This window comes from Brachionichthys hirsutus, chromosome 7, assembly GCF_040956055.1.
Source record: "Brachionichthys hirsutus isolate HB-005 chromosome 7, CSIRO-AGI_Bhir_v1, whole genome shotgun sequence".
NCBI classification, from domain to species: domain Eukaryota; kingdom Metazoa; phylum Chordata; class Actinopteri; order Lophiiformes; family Brachionichthyidae; genus Brachionichthys; species Brachionichthys hirsutus.
This window is the reverse complement of record NC_090903.1, coordinates 8064701-8082035: the sequence shown is the minus strand read 5'-3', so window position 1 is coordinate 8082035 and position 17335 is coordinate 8064701. Positions and strand designations below refer to the sequence as shown.

Genomic DNA, 17335 nt, shown 5'->3' with positions numbered 1-17335 from the left:
TTAAGGTTGCCAGGGCTTTCTGTCCTTGCCTTTCTGCTCAGGAATGTGTGTATAGCGGCATTTGTCCCCAAAGTGGCAACCCGTCGTTCTCCAGAAGTAACACTCCTCTCCGTTCACTGGGCCACGGCGCCGCGGTCTAAGCAAAAAACAAAAAATGCATTTTGAATCCAGGTCCTAGAATCTGATTCCAGCACCTGAAAATAATTCAAAAAGAGGGGGGGGGGGGGTGTTACCCTGCAGCTGGCCCTGCTTGCTGTGTGACGGGTGGGCAGGTCTTAAGTGGAACAGGAAGGACCCTCTGAATGTGACGGTCCGGGTAGCGCACCACTAAGCGTGTGTTCTCAACACAGTAACCCTAGGAGAGGAAGCATGCACATGCACGCACACACACACACACACACACACCAGTAAGAACCCAGCAGCGCTGATTTAAGAACAGATGCGAGCTGGAGGGAGAAACAGACTCCTCACGTTTAATTTCTCCATGGCACGGGCCGCCATGATTGCATTCCTGAAGTTGACAAAGGCACAGAATCGCTCATGCAGCACACGGATGCTCTCGATCTCTCCGTGCCTGCAACACGAAGCAAACAAAAAAATATCACGTTTACAAGTCCGAAGGGGTTCGAACACGAGAGCGCGTTGAAATGTCTGCTGCAAGCCTCATACACTTTAAAAAGGTCCCATAGGTGTTTCTCCGTGAGCTCAGTCGTCACATTCCCCACCCAGAGAGATGGACAGGGGCTTCTGGGGGGGGGGGGGGGACAAAAACAAAGGCCACGACTGAAAACAACACTAAGAGTTCAATGTCCTGCGTGGAGCAAATGTAATCAACTTTAGCCCCAAAAGAAACTACAACAACCATAATGCATAAGAGTCGTGGCCTACCCGGGCTGCACCAGCGATGGATCTGGACTCCCGGCTGCAAAACAGGCTTGAGTCAGTAAACGGTGTAGAGAGGAGTGTGTGTGTGTGTGTAGATTGAACCTACACATTAAGCACACACACACACACACACACACAGGATGCATGTGATCGTACCCTTAGCAGCATCGGAACACGCAGACAGGACAGCCTGCACCGTTGAAAACTTCTCCAGCAGCAGGACGCTTTGTCCTTCTTCAAAGCCGAGCTCCTGAGGAGAGGAAGAATGAAAGCATGGGAATTCGGTTTCAGGTGGAAGAGAAGGACGCTCACTCCGCCAAGGCTGACCAATCCAACATGCCTCTCGAGTCTGAGCTCATCACACACACACACTTTGACTCATCATCTTGATCTGCTCCACACTATACACCCTGTAAATGTTTTTTGTTTTTTTTACCTTGTCATTTATGGGTTATTTTAGAGAATAATGCTGACAAAGGTTCCTGGATGTGCCTCAAAACCTGTATAGTTACACCCCCCCCCGGCTCACAGAAAGTCTCGTGGAAATACGTGAAGTACCTCTTGTGTACTCCTTTTTAACAAAGAAACCCAACAACAAACAGAAGTGTGCAGCGCCCTGACAGCACACTTCTTACAAAACGAGAACACCTTTGCTTGCATTTACCATCAACTGCAGCACTTTGCAGTTGAAAAGCTCGATAACGGCCTCCTCGCAGTCCTTGTCCAGCTTCAGGACCTGCTCCATGGCTTTCCCCGCCTCGCTGTACCGCTGAAACACAGAAGCCACACGCCGGCTTAGCAGGGTATTCCCCTTTTATTGCGCGACGCACTCCATGACCACGGGGGGGGGGGGGGGGGGGGTCGCCCTTTGACCCCACCTTCATGCCCAGGAGCGCGCTCCCCTGGCGAAAGTGTCCTTTGGGCCAGTCCGGGGCAAGCTGGATGGAGCGTTCGGCATCTGCCAGGGCCTGAGGATACTGCTCCAAGCAGTAATAACAATACGAACGATTCCCAAAGAACCTAAGGACGTGGTGTAAAACGCAAAACGGGGGTTTCAGAGTGCAAGCGGCCTCCATGGCGATGAAACTGTGCACGTGATGTACCTGTTGTCCTTGGGATCACATCTAATGGCTTCTGTAAACATAGTGGCTGCTTGGGAGTAGTAGCCCTCTTGCACCAACTTGATCCCTTTTTCTGCTAGAAAGAAGACAGTAAACCAACGCTTGTAAGAATCTTCCGGTGAGCTGGTCGACCGATGGCGTGCGTCCTCGACGACGGAGGCTTCCTGATTCTAGAGCCCGCCGCGCCGTCCGCGTACCTGTCAACGAGGCACTTTTCTTGGTCGTGGTCTCGCCGCCGTTTGTCTGCAAAGTAAAGAATCGTCAGCTCATTATTCACAGCAGCGGTTGATCATTAAATTCTCACCAGGAAAGGCTCCCGGTCGATTGCTAAGAAAACAAGCGGTGACCGCGACGCATGACAAACTGCAGTCCGAGCTGAGATGACACACACACACACACACACACACACACACACTTCCTGGTCCAGAGTTCCACGACTGAACTTTTGGAACTTCCGTCACTGGAGAAGCGCGGGCCGGTTCCGTCGTGGCCTCTTGCGCAGCGCTTTGCTCACCTCTCCCCTGGCCTCGTTCTCCTTGTTCTCTTTGGACTTGCGCCTCGGTGCTTTGGGCTTGATGTGGCTGGCAGCGTTGGTGAAGAAGGCGCTGCTCACGTCCCATTCCGGCTCCTGCGGTGGGCAGAGAGTCAGAGATAATGCGACATGCGTTTATTTCTTACCGAAGTGCTTGGCGATAGATTAACACACACAGTACTAACGTATGAAGCCCCCCCCCCCTCCCCCCCCCACACACACACCTCTTCAGCGGATTTGACCTGGGTCTTCTGACGCCCTCTGACTCCTGACGGAGCGACGTCATCCTTGCACGAGCCAGCCGCCTCGTCTTCGCCCCCTTTTTGTAACTCCGGCTTCTCCTCTTCAGCGCCGACTTCTGCTTCCGACTCGCTCTCATCCAGCTCCGATTCCGCACCTCCGTCCTCGTCGTCATCGTCCTAAGGTGCAGGATGTCACACACACACACACGCGGTTTCCACGGCAGCACGGCGAGGCGAGATGTGACGTGCACTCTCAAAGGGAATCCCTACCTGCTCTGTGCAGTCGCTTTGCTTACTCTGCTCCTGCTGCTTACGCTTTCGGCGCCGCTGAAACAGATGAAGCGTTTGACACACGACCGGCACGCCGGATCATAAAGGCGTGGAAGGATTTGCATGCTCACGCTTCTCTTGGCTTTGCGGCGATCTGCCCTCCGCCGGACTTTCTCGCCCTCGCTCAGATTCTCCTCTCCGTGAAATGAATCCTGGACAAACAGAGCTGGGTATTGCACGCTGCCCCTTCGCCTCAGCAGCGGTGACAAATGCCCCGTCAGCCTGACACCGTTTATTTACCTGCAACACAGTGGCCTCCGCTCTCGGGTCAGGCACCGCAGCCCCGCAGTCCATCTGTTCGTCTTGCTGCTGGACGGGGGGGCCTGTTTGGAGATGCACATTTACACGTCAGCTGGCCGTTTCTCACTGGGATGACAACCAGTAAAACCACCGTCTGGATTTCAGACAAACATCTCCCCCATTCCTCCAAATTCAAGCCCAACCACTGAACATTAATAAATACCATCTCAAATTCCTTCTGGGTGGAGACAGGAAACGTGATGCAATACATTCTGATACTAAGTAAAAGCAGGAAAGCTCCACCTGAGAATACAGAGCACTTTCAGCAGAACCGCTCTGTGGGACCGACTCGGGTCTTTTTTTTTGTCGTTAAATTAGACAAGACATGTTTCATCTAACGCGTCTGCCTCTGAGAACACAAACCATGTCCTCTGATACTCGGTTAGGAGCAACAGAAACCCATCCTGGATGTGTGTGTGTGTGTGTGCGTGTGTGGAAATGCAACCCAGCTGCAGCTCCATTAGTGACAGCTATGCATGGCATACTAGGAATTGCTGGGTGAGAGGGAAACAGACTTCCTCATTCTCTTCATTCAACATTTAGGCAGTGCTGATAGATTAACCGGATGAAATCACCAGTCACCATGTTAGGCCGACACCTTCCAGCCAGCGCCATTCAGCCACGAAGCCTCGCTGGCCGAGCCGGTAGACGCGGCCGGTTCACATGGAGTTAGTGATCAGAGCGTGGAAGGAACGTCGACGTCTGAGTCACTTAACAACCGCCGCTCCACCAAGCCGCTCCGTTCCATGAATGGAATCAGGTTGTTGTTTTTTACTCATCTATAAATGGATTGGTCTTAACTCAAAAAAACACATACAGTAATACCATGGCATACGAGTATAACTCGTTCCAGGACCGAGACCGTGACTCAACTCACTCGTATGTCAAATACATTTTTCCCATAGAAAATAACTGAAAACCATTTAATCCGTTCCGGCCGTCTATAGAAAGACTCAAATCAACGCCAATAACAATGGAAAAACTGTTTATTACTATTTAGATACACACACACACAGTGATATAATAAATGATGTGCAGTATTTCTATTATAAAATGTGGTTTTATTATGAGTTGTTTTATGTAGCGCCCTTCGACTTACTCAAGAATAATAATGATGCTAATGACCCAACATTCACTTTAGGTTCGTAGAGTTGGATATCTCTTAATTTTGTGTTTAACCCACTTAAAAGAGAAAAGACATTTATACGTTGAACAGTGACAGACGATAGCGTTGACAGCAGTGAGAGGAGGAGAGAGGGTGGACAAAAGAATCCATTTCAGTATTACTGCATTCTTTGTTTTCTGGATGAATTAACTGATCTGTAAAATATCAAAACAGTGAAAATGTCTATAAAAGTCATTTTCAGTTTAAACTGATGGAGAAACGCAGCTGCAAACAGCACTATGGGATATAGCTCCACATTTGTTACAGTGAAGGGCTAAAATAGTTAGTTTCACCTAATTCTAGAATAGGAAGAAAAAAGGCCAAATGTAATATCGAGTATTAATCAGAAAGGGAAAATACCAATGTCCTTTGGGATTTATGGCATGTTTTTGAGATTGGAATCAATGAATATAAAAACTATTTGTTTTTGACAGCCCCCCCCCCCCCCCAAACTAACTATTAACAGGGAGCCACGTTTCAATCTGGTCGTTTCGAAACCTGGTGAAAACCCGAAGTGACGCATTTCATCAGATTCCAGCTGCATGTATTTGTGAGTAAATGTCGGTCACGTGACTGAGTGACGTAGGGGGACCGTCAGAGCTCGTGACGTCTGGAGGCGTGAGCGGAGGGAAACGTTAACTTTACAAATGATGAGGACAACATACCATTACAATTACTAAGACATAACATGTTTGTTTTTGCGTGGAACTCAATAATAAACATTTGTGTACAATTACCTTTCTGTCAATCTGATTCATTGATCGCTCGACAAACCATCGCACCATCAGCATGGCTTTGCGGACCCAACTGTTGCTGATGGAATTCAGGTCAAATGTTAACATGACGTTATTAAAAATAATAAAATAAAATAATAGATAAGCGCGCCTCGCTACAGAACGAGAACGCCGAGTCGCTCGCTCTAATTAGCAGCTAATATCGTTACTTCAACAGTTTAACGACGGCCTCGGCTGGCTTTTAGGAGCCAACCTGTTCCACGAGGAAGCGCAAACTAACCGGGAATGGAGGACAAAAGTGTGCGCGTTTCTCCCGACGCTCATTCAACTGCCCCGAACACGCACGCGCTCGTTATCAGACCGACACGCGCAACTCACGCGTGACGGTTTGTCCTTTAAATGCGCATCTTCTACTATTAAAAATAATAATAATAATATCGATTTATCATATTATTATTATTGTATTATTACACGTCGTTAGAGCTTCTGATAGCGGGCGAGCTTGTAGGTGGAGCAAGGGTGGAACTGACAGGCGGGGGGGGGGGGGGGGGCGCTTTCATTGTTCAACCAAGAATCCAGGCTTTACGACAAAGATACGATCATTTCCACGCATATTACGCATATCGCCGAACGACCCACGTGGCGCGCTTTAGCCACAGTCCACGCGTGAACGCGAGTTCCGTTCGCGTGTAGTTCGCACTTTAACTTTAACTTCTGGCTCGGCTGTAGAAAAAGTTGTGAGAAGGAGGACAGCGTTCTTACCGCTGGAGAGTCCCAGCAGCCTGCAGAGGTCTCTGGTGAATTTCATGAGCGCAACCATCCGGCATTATCGGCCCGAATATCGGACAGAAAGTAATCTCCACGTCCGCGTGGGAAAAGTTTAAAGCATTACGAACAATCGATCTGGAATCTGCGGGGAGCCCGTAGCGGTTTAATCCACTTCCTGAGCGTCAAGCCCGAAAAAAAAACAAAAAAAACGTTGGGTCCACCCTGAGCTGCGTCTTAAAGGCGCAGGACGCCTTTATCGATTATTGAACTATCGCGATCAGTGACTGAGGTGTATTGATCATTTACTTCTTTAAGTGCCACTTGTGATAATTATTACAAGTGACAAATATGTACAAAGATCACGCAAAGACAGGCTTAACCTCGTGGGGCTGCTCCAATGTGTTCTATATGTGGTTCCAACAGAGTTTATGGTCGATAATTACCCCTAACAAATGTGTTTCTTACACGCTTTAAATGTTAACTCCATTGCTAGAATCGACTTTTCTAAGATTTGGTCAATATTTACAGCAATACCATTGAACTCAGTCATATTGTTGAATAACATTAGTCTGAACATCATTCAGTCTACCTAACTATTCCTTCGTGTCTGGCTTAATCTAAAGTTATTGTTTTACACAGAAAATACATGATTAATTATAATTTTATAGCGTCATTAGCCATTCTTGCCTTCCTACCATAATAAGACAAAACATCTGCTGTGAAAAAATTACTATTAAAGATTCTGATTATTCAGAAATGTCAACAAAACAAACAACAACAACAAAGACTGAGAACTAATGATCAGATCACACCCTGATGCTGTCAAATTATATTTATTAATGTTTCAGGTCAGCCATGACAGTGAGCGCTGCGTTCCAGCCAGGGGCACCCATTACACCGCCACCTAAAAATACAACATCAAAGATGGGAGAGTCCAGTGGAACCATCAGAAAATGTTAACTCTGACATCATCGAGTGACTTCATACCTTTATCATCAGCCGTGAAGGCTAGATTTATTTATTTTTGTTAAAAACTTTCCAAAAAGTTCTTTAATTCCACTCTAATGATTGTACAAATTCTACTCTAATACACAACAAATACCCACATTTGTAATTCAATACTCATCTGCCAGTGGAGTATTAATAGCAAACCTGGATGAGAGCCGCTGCCACACAGATACAAGCCTTTAACTGGTGAGCGGTAGTTTGAAAGAGAGGTCAAAGGTCGTGCGAGGTAGAGCTGGTCCAGGGACATCGACCCGTGGAAGATATTCTAGAAAACAAAATCAACATAGAGTAAAGTAAGTCAAGCAAATCTTTATTTATGAAGCGCTTTTCACAGACGGGAGTCACAAAGGGCTTCACAGGAACCATGAAAAATGCAAGAACAAATTGCAAATGTCAAACTTTCTGGTTGGTTCTGAATAAAATTGGTTTTTGATGGAAAAAAGTAGCGCTTTATTTTTTTTAAGGGACTGCCTCATGACACTGTAAACAACTGATATACTTTGATTTTGAATCGTGTGTTCTGGTAAATCTGTTTGTAACCATTAAATGCGAGTCAGCTATCCCAGCACAGATAGGAATGTAATCTGGAAATGTCTTGCTGTGAGGCAACGCCGCTACCCACTGCACCATTCTGCCGCCATAGGCGAGCATTAACACTCGAGATGATGCTCAGTTCTACAGTGTGCAGTATTATTACCCCTCCTGTGAGCCCATAGATCCTCTCCAGGTCAGGAGGAGCCAGGATGTCCCTGCCAATCACCGACTGTTTGAACCCTGGGGCGTATCGTTCCACCCAGTCAAATACTAAACAGAGATAAAAACATGACTTTGTCATTTCAGTGCCTCCAAAGTAAATTCATTATAATATACAAGCATTTCTGTTTGCAAAGGGTGGATATCTCATTGAAGAATAAACATGTTCCTTTCTCACAAGGATTCCTCAATGTTAGACAGTAATGGTTGTGTGCATGAGTAATAAAAGGTGACATAATTCACAACGTGGCACTAAAGGAAGGACTGGATCGGTGTGTGTTACCATTGTCTGCAAAGTCCTCTCTGTCCTGGTCAGTCCATTCCCTGCCTTCGATATGGTAGGGGGTGTACTGGACAAAAAGTAGCACCACATGGCCGCCAGGGGGCGCAAGAGTAGGATCCAGCACAGATGGGATGGTCATCCTGATCATGGGTCTAGATTACAGTAGAACAGATTCTACTTTACTGTCCATGTACAGAGAAACGGAACTGAGACAACGAAATGCAGTTCAGCATCTAAACAGAAATGCAAACAGTTATGTGAATGTTATAAGGACACGGATATGTTACAATGGGTTGTGTAAATGTTACATGCCACCCGTCTGGCCTGATTGTTCTCTGAGGGCCACCATCCTAGTGCCTCTTGTTGGTAACACTCCATATCATGTTAAAAACTCCCGGGATTTTCCATGCAAGGTTAGAAATTGGCCCACCTGTAGTTAATTAATGCATGAGGAGGTAAGCCTGGCTGATCATTTAATAGGCTCTTCTGTTTTTTAAGTTGGTCCCTTATTTGAAAGAAATAAAGATGACTGTAGAAGGCAGTCAGTGTCATCAGCAGCTAGCGCCAGGGCTCGCGAGGATACACGTGGTGAGACTCTGAAACCTTTTCTTCCAGATTTGTACCTTGTTGAGGGATGTCCGTTCATGGCGTCCTTGTACGCTGTCTCCTCTGCCTCCACACTCTCACAGTTCAGGTGAATAGTGCACTGATGGTGGGGTCCGGGTTTATCGTCTGGTGTTGGACAGGCCTTGAAATTTGGCAATTTGTTCACTGCCACTGGAAAAATAATTGAATCACCCCCACAGGGGAACAATAAATGTACACCTTATCTCATATTAAGAAAACGCTTTCTTCTCTCTGATGTATCATTTATTTATTTAGATTTTGTAACCGTTTATATCCTGCGTGCAGTCATGGAGGGAGGCTGATTATGATTTGTGCTTAGTATGACAGAAACAGAGGCTTTTTACCGTTGATCTTTGTAACAGGTGAGGTGTAGTCAATCTGATCTACAGCTTTGATGAACTCTGGAGAAAGGGCCGTCTGCCATGGCAACAGGAGGCCTGAGTAAATCCTACGGTCTGGTCCCACAGATAAACGCTAGGATGTGTTTCTGTTTTTACCTGTGGAATGAGGTCCTTGAAGGTCACATACGGAGTGGCATTTGATAAGACAACTTTACTGTGGATCTCTGTGCCGTCCTTCAGCACCACTCCCTTTGCAGCACCGTCTGAACCAACCAGGACCTGCCCCACATCCTGCAGAGAAGAAGTATTCATGCACGATTTGCATGAGAACGACGTGAAGATGCTAAAACTACAGTGGCATTAGTCTTCACTATAAACAGCTATAAATCAACACAATTATTGTATTATATTAATTCTTGATTCTATTACCTTCTCAGTGAAAATGTCTACCCCATGGGATCGAGCAGAGCTAGCAACAGCTTGAGACAAGCCTCCCATGCCTCCCTCCACATAACCACACGTTTCCTCGATGCTTGAACCCATCACATGGTGCAGGAGCACATACCTTCAAGTAAACCAGTGTTTTTTAGAAGTCTGTATTTAATTCAGGGGAGACAGATCTTTAATGGGACAGTGTTTCTCACCCACTCCCAGGATTACTTGGACTGGTCATAGCTCCAATCACAGAATCAGTAGCCAGTGTTGCTTTCAAGGGTTCTGACTCAAACCACTGATTGAGGATCTATGAGAGAAAACATAACTGATCACAATGCTGCCAATATAAAACAGATATTAGTAATGAAGGGTGCTTTTTTTTAAAGATTCTATTACAAACCTTCATTATTGGTGCAGTTACGATCTCATAAAAGTCTGGAATGTTTGTGCCTAAAGTCAGACCTTCAAATCCAAAATCATGATATGAGTAAGACAGAAACAAGATACCGGTAGTCGCATGTTCAATCATCTCTCAATGCGATAGAGAAAAAGATCAATGCTTTATTTCCTAAGCCTGTTTCCACCTACGCACCACATCTGACAATCGGCATCAGAGTTTTAGCAGCAGCCATCCTCTTCCTCAATGATCCAGATGTGACACCTGGAACATCTACAGGAGGAGCATCCAGAAGAGGCTGGATAGCTTCTGCTAGCTTTTCCAGGTGTGCAACATAATCTGGGTAAGCCTGGGTACAAATGAAAGATTGGGTAAAGGTGAGGAGGCTAAAGAGGCAGGAGAGCAGCTTCCCTTTATACTTCTGGGACAACTTTTGAATTGTGTCTGTACTGGTCAATGCAGCAAACGTTTACTGTGGCTATCCTGTGCTTAGATTACCTTGGCATCCTTCTGGGAAAATTTACCAATCTCCATCTGGTTCATGGACTGGTCTGAGCCCAAGGTCAGAGACCTGGGTGGGGCACCGTTCACCCCCTCCTCCAACATCGGGGTGAAAATATAGGGGTTCCTCGTGTATACCTTCAACCCATGTTTCTAAAGATATATGCGGGAAAACCAATACATTCTATTAAACAAGATCTATGGCTTTAATTCTCCAAACAATACTTGTATTTATTTACTTTATATATTTTACTATTGTGTTTACCTTGAGCTCCAAGTCTGCATAAATGTGGGGCCTCAATAAACTGAGCACGACAGAACACCTGGAGAAGCGGAAACCTGCACAGAGTTGTGTTACTCTAACGTGGATCATGTTTTCCTTATGACTTCATATCATTCATCAACACAGTGCATGAAGTTATATACATGTAAATAATAGAAATAATAGTACTTCAGCATTCATTCAATCAGGTTTAGCCCTTTTGTAACTGAATATTTGATACAGAGCCGTGTATTGTTTTTATCCTGCTATACGCATCCTGCAAAAAAAGGGGAGTGGTGTAGTCCAGTTTGTGTTGGTTCTTAGGGACAGGACAATAAGGTTATTCATTGACACATATGTGAGCGCGTCCAGTGGAATGCGGAAGCAGCACTAACTTTCCATAGCAACCAACATCAATATCATCAAACCAGGATCTCTGATCTGAGCTACGTCATCATTATACATCAGCCAGAGATCTTCCTACCAGGGAAGAGTTCCTCTGTAACAGCTGCTCCTCCCAGGACATGTCTGCGCTCCAGCACTGCTGTCTTCACTCCTCCCTTCTGGAGATAGGCAGCCTAAAAATACGCACACACACACACACACATACGGTACACTTAACCAGTTACTGAACCATATATTATATTCCATACTGTGTTGGGTAACAAATTTACAAACTCACTGCCACCAGTCCATTGTGTCCTGCAAAGGCATAAAAGGAAAGTATTAAATACCACCTGCCAAAATCAAATGTCTCCATAAGTATGAAGAATTTTAAAATTCTACCTCGTTTAAAGCTGCTAGAGTCAAGGTGACAGATTAAAAGCAAATTCTTATATAGCTGTGATAAATGACGTGTACAAACATGTCAGACAGCGGAAGAACAAATGAGTAGAAATATGATTTCAATATTCATGAAAAGAGGCGAAAATAGACGGAAACAAGATTGTACAAACTAAATATTTTGTACTTTAAAAAAACCAATACATAAAATAGTGTGTATTCACACATAAACACATGCATATGTACACGTAACTTCATCTTACATGTAAGGTTTATCCTTTCGTTGCTATCCTAGCCAACATCACTCATCATCTTTACATGCCTGAAGAATCAGATGTCTCAAAGATTTTAAAAGTTTTGATATACAGTAGTTCAGATTATCCAAATCATCAAAATTTATCATTTAATAAATTATGTATAGTCTTTCCTGTGTACAGTGTACAGATCTCACCTCCCCCGATCACCACTGCATCATACTGGGATTTTAACCCATTGTGACTGGAAGTGGCTCTAATCATAGTCTTCAAAACAGGCACAGTCCTCGGTCAGTCCAAACCGCTGCAGTCATGTTGGGAAGTCAACGTCTCACCTTCTTTGGTTAAATTGCTCCGTGTCACCTTGTTTTTCCGGTTGGATGTGGTGGCCAAAGGTGGTTATTGACATTTGTTTTGCATGTCTGCGCGCGTGATGTCATGAATAAGGTAATATTTTTTCCAAATATCTATCGGCAAAACTAAAACAAAGTGAGGGAGAGTGTAATTTCCAAACCTAATTTTTTTATAAATTTATGTTTGTCTGAAAGCGTACAGGATTTTGACATAAAGTGGACCAGTGGAAATTAAAGATAATTTCTTTGCACAAATATAACAGCATGAACAGTTTGGATTCTTTACTCACACCTCAACTAGTGAACTGAGTGAACACACTCCTCCGTGGTTAAGTCCTCTATCTGCAAATATGTTTAAAAAAAAAGGTACAAAATGTATGACCCAGACTTAATGAGAAGAAAACAATTTATTCTTTCAAAAGGTGAAAAGAAATGATGTTACATCGAGCCTATTTTGGTTTACATACACCTCCCAGCCATCCTTTTGCATTCCTGCCTATCCTGTACTTAGTCATTTGACAGTTTGCTGCTGAAGGAGTACTGATATTAAGAGTACAGAAGTACAGTATATGTTTGTAATAGACGGAAATGTTCCAGTACCAATCTGTCCACTTGGTGGAACAGTTGGGTCCTGAACTGGTAGTGTGTGTGTGTGTGTGTACTGCAGTGTACATATGACAAGCTATTTGCAAAATTCTTAAAGATGTGGAGAGGCATGGATAGATTTCAAACAATCGAAACTTCTACAGATTTTCTCCTTGTCTCTAAGATCCCATATAAGTTGTCTTGTGAAATAAAAGACCAAATCCCCTTGCAAACAAGGTATTAAACATTCCGTGTTGGGATGTGTGGTTAAAATTCAGTCTTATTCACATGAATCAGACCAAAGAGAGATTGAAAACTGATAAGTGGACAGCCCTCCGATGCCGTCCGATTGGCTTCTATTGACGTTTCAGGTCAGCCATGACAGTGAGCGCTGCGTTGCAGCCAGGGGCACCCATTACACCGCCACCTAAAAATACATGAACCATCAAAACACGCAGGAATGGCCAAGTCCTGTCAAACAATTCACTCTGACATTAAGGGATGCAATTTCTTAATGAACATCATTGTTGTTTTTATATTATAATCATTGTGTTATATACAGAGTGTATACAGTGGAGCATCAATGGCAAACCTGGATGAGAGCCGCTGCCACACAGATACAAGCCTTTAACTGGAGAACGGTAGTTTGAAACAGAGGTCAAAGGTCGTGCGAGGTAGAGCTGGTCCAGGGACATTGACCCGTGGAAGATATTCTAGAATAGAAGATCAAAATATCAGATTTTCTGCTTGTGTCCTAAAAGAATTAATTTTTATCAATAAAAGTCGCCTATAATTTGTTTCAGGACTACCTCATGATGTGATAAAATACATATTCAGTGAGTTCACTGCTGAACTTTGATCCTGATTCTTGTGTTGAGGTTAAGCTGCCTGTAACCATTAACTGCTATTCATCATTTCTGTATCTGAGCAGATAAAAAAGAAACAACATGTATTACTTCCTCAAATAGTGAAATGTTGATTTTAAATAGTACACTCAGATGTGTATCAATGCTCAGAAAGGAGGGCTGAGACAATTCCTTCAATAATTTCAGAACCTTGAATTAAAAAAAATCATTGAGGCAAGTTTGATCATTTATAAGTGGCATTCCATACAAGTTAATGTGCAAACAGTTGAGATTAAGGCTGCTAAAGAAGGCAAGTTATCTGTGTTAATGTTTAATGGGTGGTTAAGAATGAAAATCTGTGTTGGGGCTGCCTGGCAGGTATTATGTGTCCTTAAATTGGCAAAATCAGTGTCAGGAAACTGCCTTTAATTGTTTTTTCTTCAAAAGGGAAACAGTTACTTGTTCATTTTAGAGATGCTTCTCATTTTTTTCATTTCTCTCTTACCAAACATGCATTATGTCTTTTCCATTATTCAATTATTCGATTGTCAGAATAATGAATAATCAGTTTGGTAAAATATGTGATAACTGCAGCCCTATTATATTATTATTACAGTATTATTACCCCTCCAGTGAGTCCAAAGATCCTCTCCAGGTCAGGAGGAGCCAGGATGTCCCGGCCAACCACCGACTGTTTGAACCCTGGGGCGTATCGTTCCACCCAGTCAAATACTAAACAGAGATAAAAACGTGACTTCAGTAAAAAAAACACTCAGAGAGCACAGACCTCCACCAAGCAGCTCATTCCCCTTGTACTTGGATTTACACCGTCCACACGGTCATCTGGATCATCACCAAAAGTTCTAAATTATTCTTGGTATCTTTTTACACCAACCATGAAAAGTAAATGTGAATCAGAGTTTGGTGTGTATTTTTAACTGATTCTTGAGTCCATAAATGGGTTTTCAATGTTAAAATGTAATATTTTTTCCCTGACCTCATTCAGGGGCCGATCCGGATGACATTCGGTGGTGAGGTAGAGGCCCCCACCCTACATGACTGTGTCAAATTCAATTAATCGGTAAATAATCAACCGAGATATTGAGGAAGAAATCTTTTGAGCTCCATTGACTGTAATATTAATAAGATTTCAAAGCGATCCATAATCCAGGATCTCTTCTGGATCGTCTCTTCTGAATCTGTTCCTGGTAACATTCCCAACATTTCCTGAAAAATTCGACAAGATCCATCAGTAACGTTTTGAGTTATCTTGCTAACAGAACAAACAGACAGACAGAAAAATGCCAGCGAAAACATAACATCCTTGTCGGAGGTAAAAATTCCAATAATTTCAAATTATATTTTATGCCAAAAATGTTGAAATACACTTCTGTTTTCAAAAGTTGGATATCTCCATCCAACGTGTTTCCGCTTTGCGGGTCACGGGAGTTGCTGGAGCGGATGAGACGTTTCCTCTCTCATCCAAGAGGCTTCTTCAGTTCTAAATGACTGGTCTAGTCCAGATACTTATTGGAGCAGAAAGCAAAGGGCCGGTCTTGGTGGTTTTGGCCCTTTGTTTTTTTCAACCAAACTTAAACAAATCTGGTTGATTCTTTATTTTCGCTCTTGATTTACCTCGACCTGGATGGCTGAGAATCTGAACAGACAATCAACGTTTTCCTTTCTTGCTGCTCTACGTTGCAAGATGTGTGCCTGAGCAATGAAAACAGCAGAGATTCACATGTGATACTAAATGAAGGACTGGATCGGTGTGCGTTACCATTGTCTGCATAGGCTTCTCTGTCCTGGTCAGTCCATTCCCTGCCTTCGATATGGTAGGGGGTGAATTGGGTGAAAAATGACACCACATGGCCGCCAGGGGGCGCCAGAGTAGGATCCAGCACAGATGGGATGGTCATCTCTAACATGGGTCTCGATTGCATGAGAATAGATTCTATTTTACTGTCCATGTACAGAGAAACAGAACCGAGACGATTCAATGCAGTTTAAACAGAAATGCAAACCGCAGTAAAACACACAGTTACGTGAATGTTATAAGGACAAGGTTACCATGGTGAAATAGTGAGGGACGTGAACACACTCGACTACTCTATGTACGAGGACAGCTTTGCCTGTAACATTAATATTACTGAATATTCCAGCAACGGCAAAGTGGAAATGCAGGTAGAAAATGATTGAATGAATGTTATGATGCGTCTTGTTCATCCATGCAGGAGAGTGTGATGAAATGTACTTTGCAGAAGGTCGTCCATTCATGGCCTCCTTGTACGCCGTCTCCAGTGCGTCCACACTGTCGCAGTTGAGATGAATGGAGCACTGATGGTGGGGTCCAGGTTTACCATCTGGAGTGGGAGCTGCCAGGAAATTTGGTAGCCTGTCAAGTGCCACTATAGAAAGAAAAAAAATCAGAGAGCTCTTTCCAGTTCACACACAGGAACTATATTGGGAGGAATGACTCCTTAATAAAGGCCTACAACTTGACTAATGTATTAACAAGCAAAAGGGACATGCAGCAGAGTAAGCGCCAATCCTGACTAATGCAGGGTTTCACAAACACACCGTAAACATAAGGTTGGAGGAAAAAGCATATCAACTAAGACAATGCACTGCAGTCAAAACTACAAAGAATGCGACTTTTCAAATTGAAAACTTCAAAAACGTCCACTTTTGAAGTACTTTATTCATTAGTCGGTCACATTAATGATTACCATGACAGAAACAGAGGCTTTTTACCGTTGATCTTTGTAACAGGTGAGGTGTAGTCAATCTGATCTACAGCTTTGATGAACTCTGGAGAAAGGGCCGTCTGCCATGGCAACAGGAGGCCTGAGTAAATCCTACGGTCTGGTCCCACAGATAAACGCTAGGATGTGTTTCTGTTTTTACCTGTGGAGTGAGGTCCTTGAAGGTCACATACGGAGTGGCATTTGATAAAACAACTTTACTGTGGATCTCTGTGCCGTCCTTCAGCACCACTCCCTTTGCAGCACCGTCTGAACCAACCAGGACCTGCCCCACATCCTGCAGAGAAGAAGTATTCATGCACGATTTGCATGAGAACGACGTGAAGATGCTAAAACTACAGTGGCATTAGTCTTCACTATAAACAGCTATAAATCAACACAATTATTGTATTATATTAATTCTTGATTCTATTACCTTCTCAGTGAAAATGTCTACCCCATGGGATCGAGCAGAGCTAGCAACAGCTTGAGACAAGCCTCCCATTCCGCCCTCAACATAACCCCATGCTCCCTTCTCCTCTTCAATCTCTCCCATCACATGGTGCAGGAGCACATACCTTCAAGGCAAGACCATGAAACCAGTGTTTTGTTTCGAAGTCTGTATTTAATTCAGGGGAGACAGATCTTTAATGGGACAGTGTTTCTCACCCACTCCCAGGATTACTTGGACTGGTCATAGCTCCAATCACAGCATCAGTAGCCAGTGTTGCTTTCAAGGGTTCTGACTCAAACCACTGATTGAGGATCTTTGAGAGAAAACATAACTGATCACAATGCTGCCAATATAAAACAGATATTAGTAATGAAGGCCGTTTTTTATATTCTATTACAAACCTTCATTATTGGTGCAGTTACGATCTCATAAAAGTCTGGAATGTTTGTGCCTAAAGTCAGACCTTCAAATCCAAAATCATGACATGAGTAAGACAGAAACAAGATACCGGTAGTCGCATGTTCAATCATCTCTCAATGCGATAGAGAAAAAGATCAATGCTTTATTTCCTAAGCCTGTTTCCACCTACGCACCACATCTGACAATCGGCATCAGAGTTTTAGCAGCAGCCAT

At 43.9% G+C, this 17335-nt stretch overlaps 3 protein-coding genes across 3 annotated transcripts; all 3 read right to left on the bottom strand.

The window, feature by feature from the left end:
- Positions 1 to 6129, bottom strand: zgc:123010 (uncharacterized protein LOC641500 homolog). The gene is made up of 16 exons (XM_068741614.1): positions 6072 to 6129; positions 3351 to 3433; positions 3182 to 3262; positions 3051 to 3107; positions 2763 to 2957; positions 2521 to 2634; positions 2204 to 2249; positions 1989 to 2079; positions 1764 to 1905; positions 1550 to 1654; positions 1042 to 1135; positions 889 to 922; positions 670 to 744; positions 472 to 574; positions 234 to 355; positions 1 to 136 (listed from the first exon to the last, which is right to left on the bottom strand). The coding sequence occupies exons 1-16, from the start codon at positions 6127 to 6129 to the stop codon at positions 1 to 3; spliced, it is 1536 nt and encodes a 511-aa protein (XP_068597715.1).
- Positions 6130 to 6897: 768 nt separating this feature from the next.
- On the bottom strand, positions 6898 to 12035 carry LOC137895651 (pyridine nucleotide-disulfide oxidoreductase domain-containing protein 2-like). The gene is given in 17 exon segments (XM_068741141.1): positions 6898 to 6981; positions 7230 to 7350; positions 7783 to 7889; positions 8122 to 8273; positions 8745 to 8898; positions 9093 to 9165; positions 9246 to 9380; positions 9519 to 9654; positions 9734 to 9831; positions 9925 to 9986; positions 10117 to 10270; positions 10420 to 10575; positions 10688 to 10761; positions 11169 to 11262; positions 11367 to 11386; positions 11919 to 12002; positions 12005 to 12035. Coding segments are annotated over 17 exon segments (1719 nt in total). The 3' UTR covers positions 6898 to 6913.
- Positions 12036 to 12472: 437 nt separating this feature from the next.
- Positions 12473 to 17335, bottom strand: LOC137895710 (pyridine nucleotide-disulfide oxidoreductase domain-containing protein 2-like). Its single transcript, XM_068741210.1, has 11 exons — positions 17296 to 17335; positions 17104 to 17165; positions 16918 to 17015; positions 16685 to 16826; positions 16412 to 16546; positions 16259 to 16331; positions 15759 to 15912; positions 15285 to 15436; positions 14130 to 14236; positions 13252 to 13372; positions 12473 to 13086 (listed from the first exon to the last, which is right to left on the bottom strand). The coding sequence occupies exons 1-11, from the start codon at positions 17333 to 17335 to the stop codon at positions 13016 to 13018; spliced, it is 1155 nt and encodes a 384-aa protein (XP_068597311.1). The 3' UTR covers positions 12473 to 13015.

Coding starts and splice junctions, on each gene's coding strand:
- LOC137895710 (XM_068741210.1), bottom strand. CDS start 17,335: ATGGCTGCTGCTAAAACTCTGATGCCGATTGTCAGATGTG. Junction 16,827..16,917: donor CCAAGTAATCCTGGGAGTGG/GTGAGAAACACT, acceptor CTTGCCTTGAAG/GTATGTGCTCCTGCACCATG. Junction 15,437..15,758: donor AATGGACGACCTTCTGCAAA/GTACATTTCATC, acceptor CATGCAATCGAG/ACCCATGTTAGAGATGACCA.
- zgc:123010 (XM_068741614.1), bottom strand. CDS start 6,129: ATGGTTGCGCTCATGAAATTCACCAGAGACCTCTGCAGGCTGCTGGGA. Junction 2,635..2,762: donor AGGTCAAATCCGCTGAAGAG/GTGTGTGTGTGG, acceptor TGCCCACCGCAG/GAGCCGGAATGGGACGTGAG. Junction 356..471: donor GTGCCATGGAGAAATTAAAC/GTGAGGAGTCTG, acceptor TTCCTCTCCTAG/GGTTACTGTGTTGAGAACAC.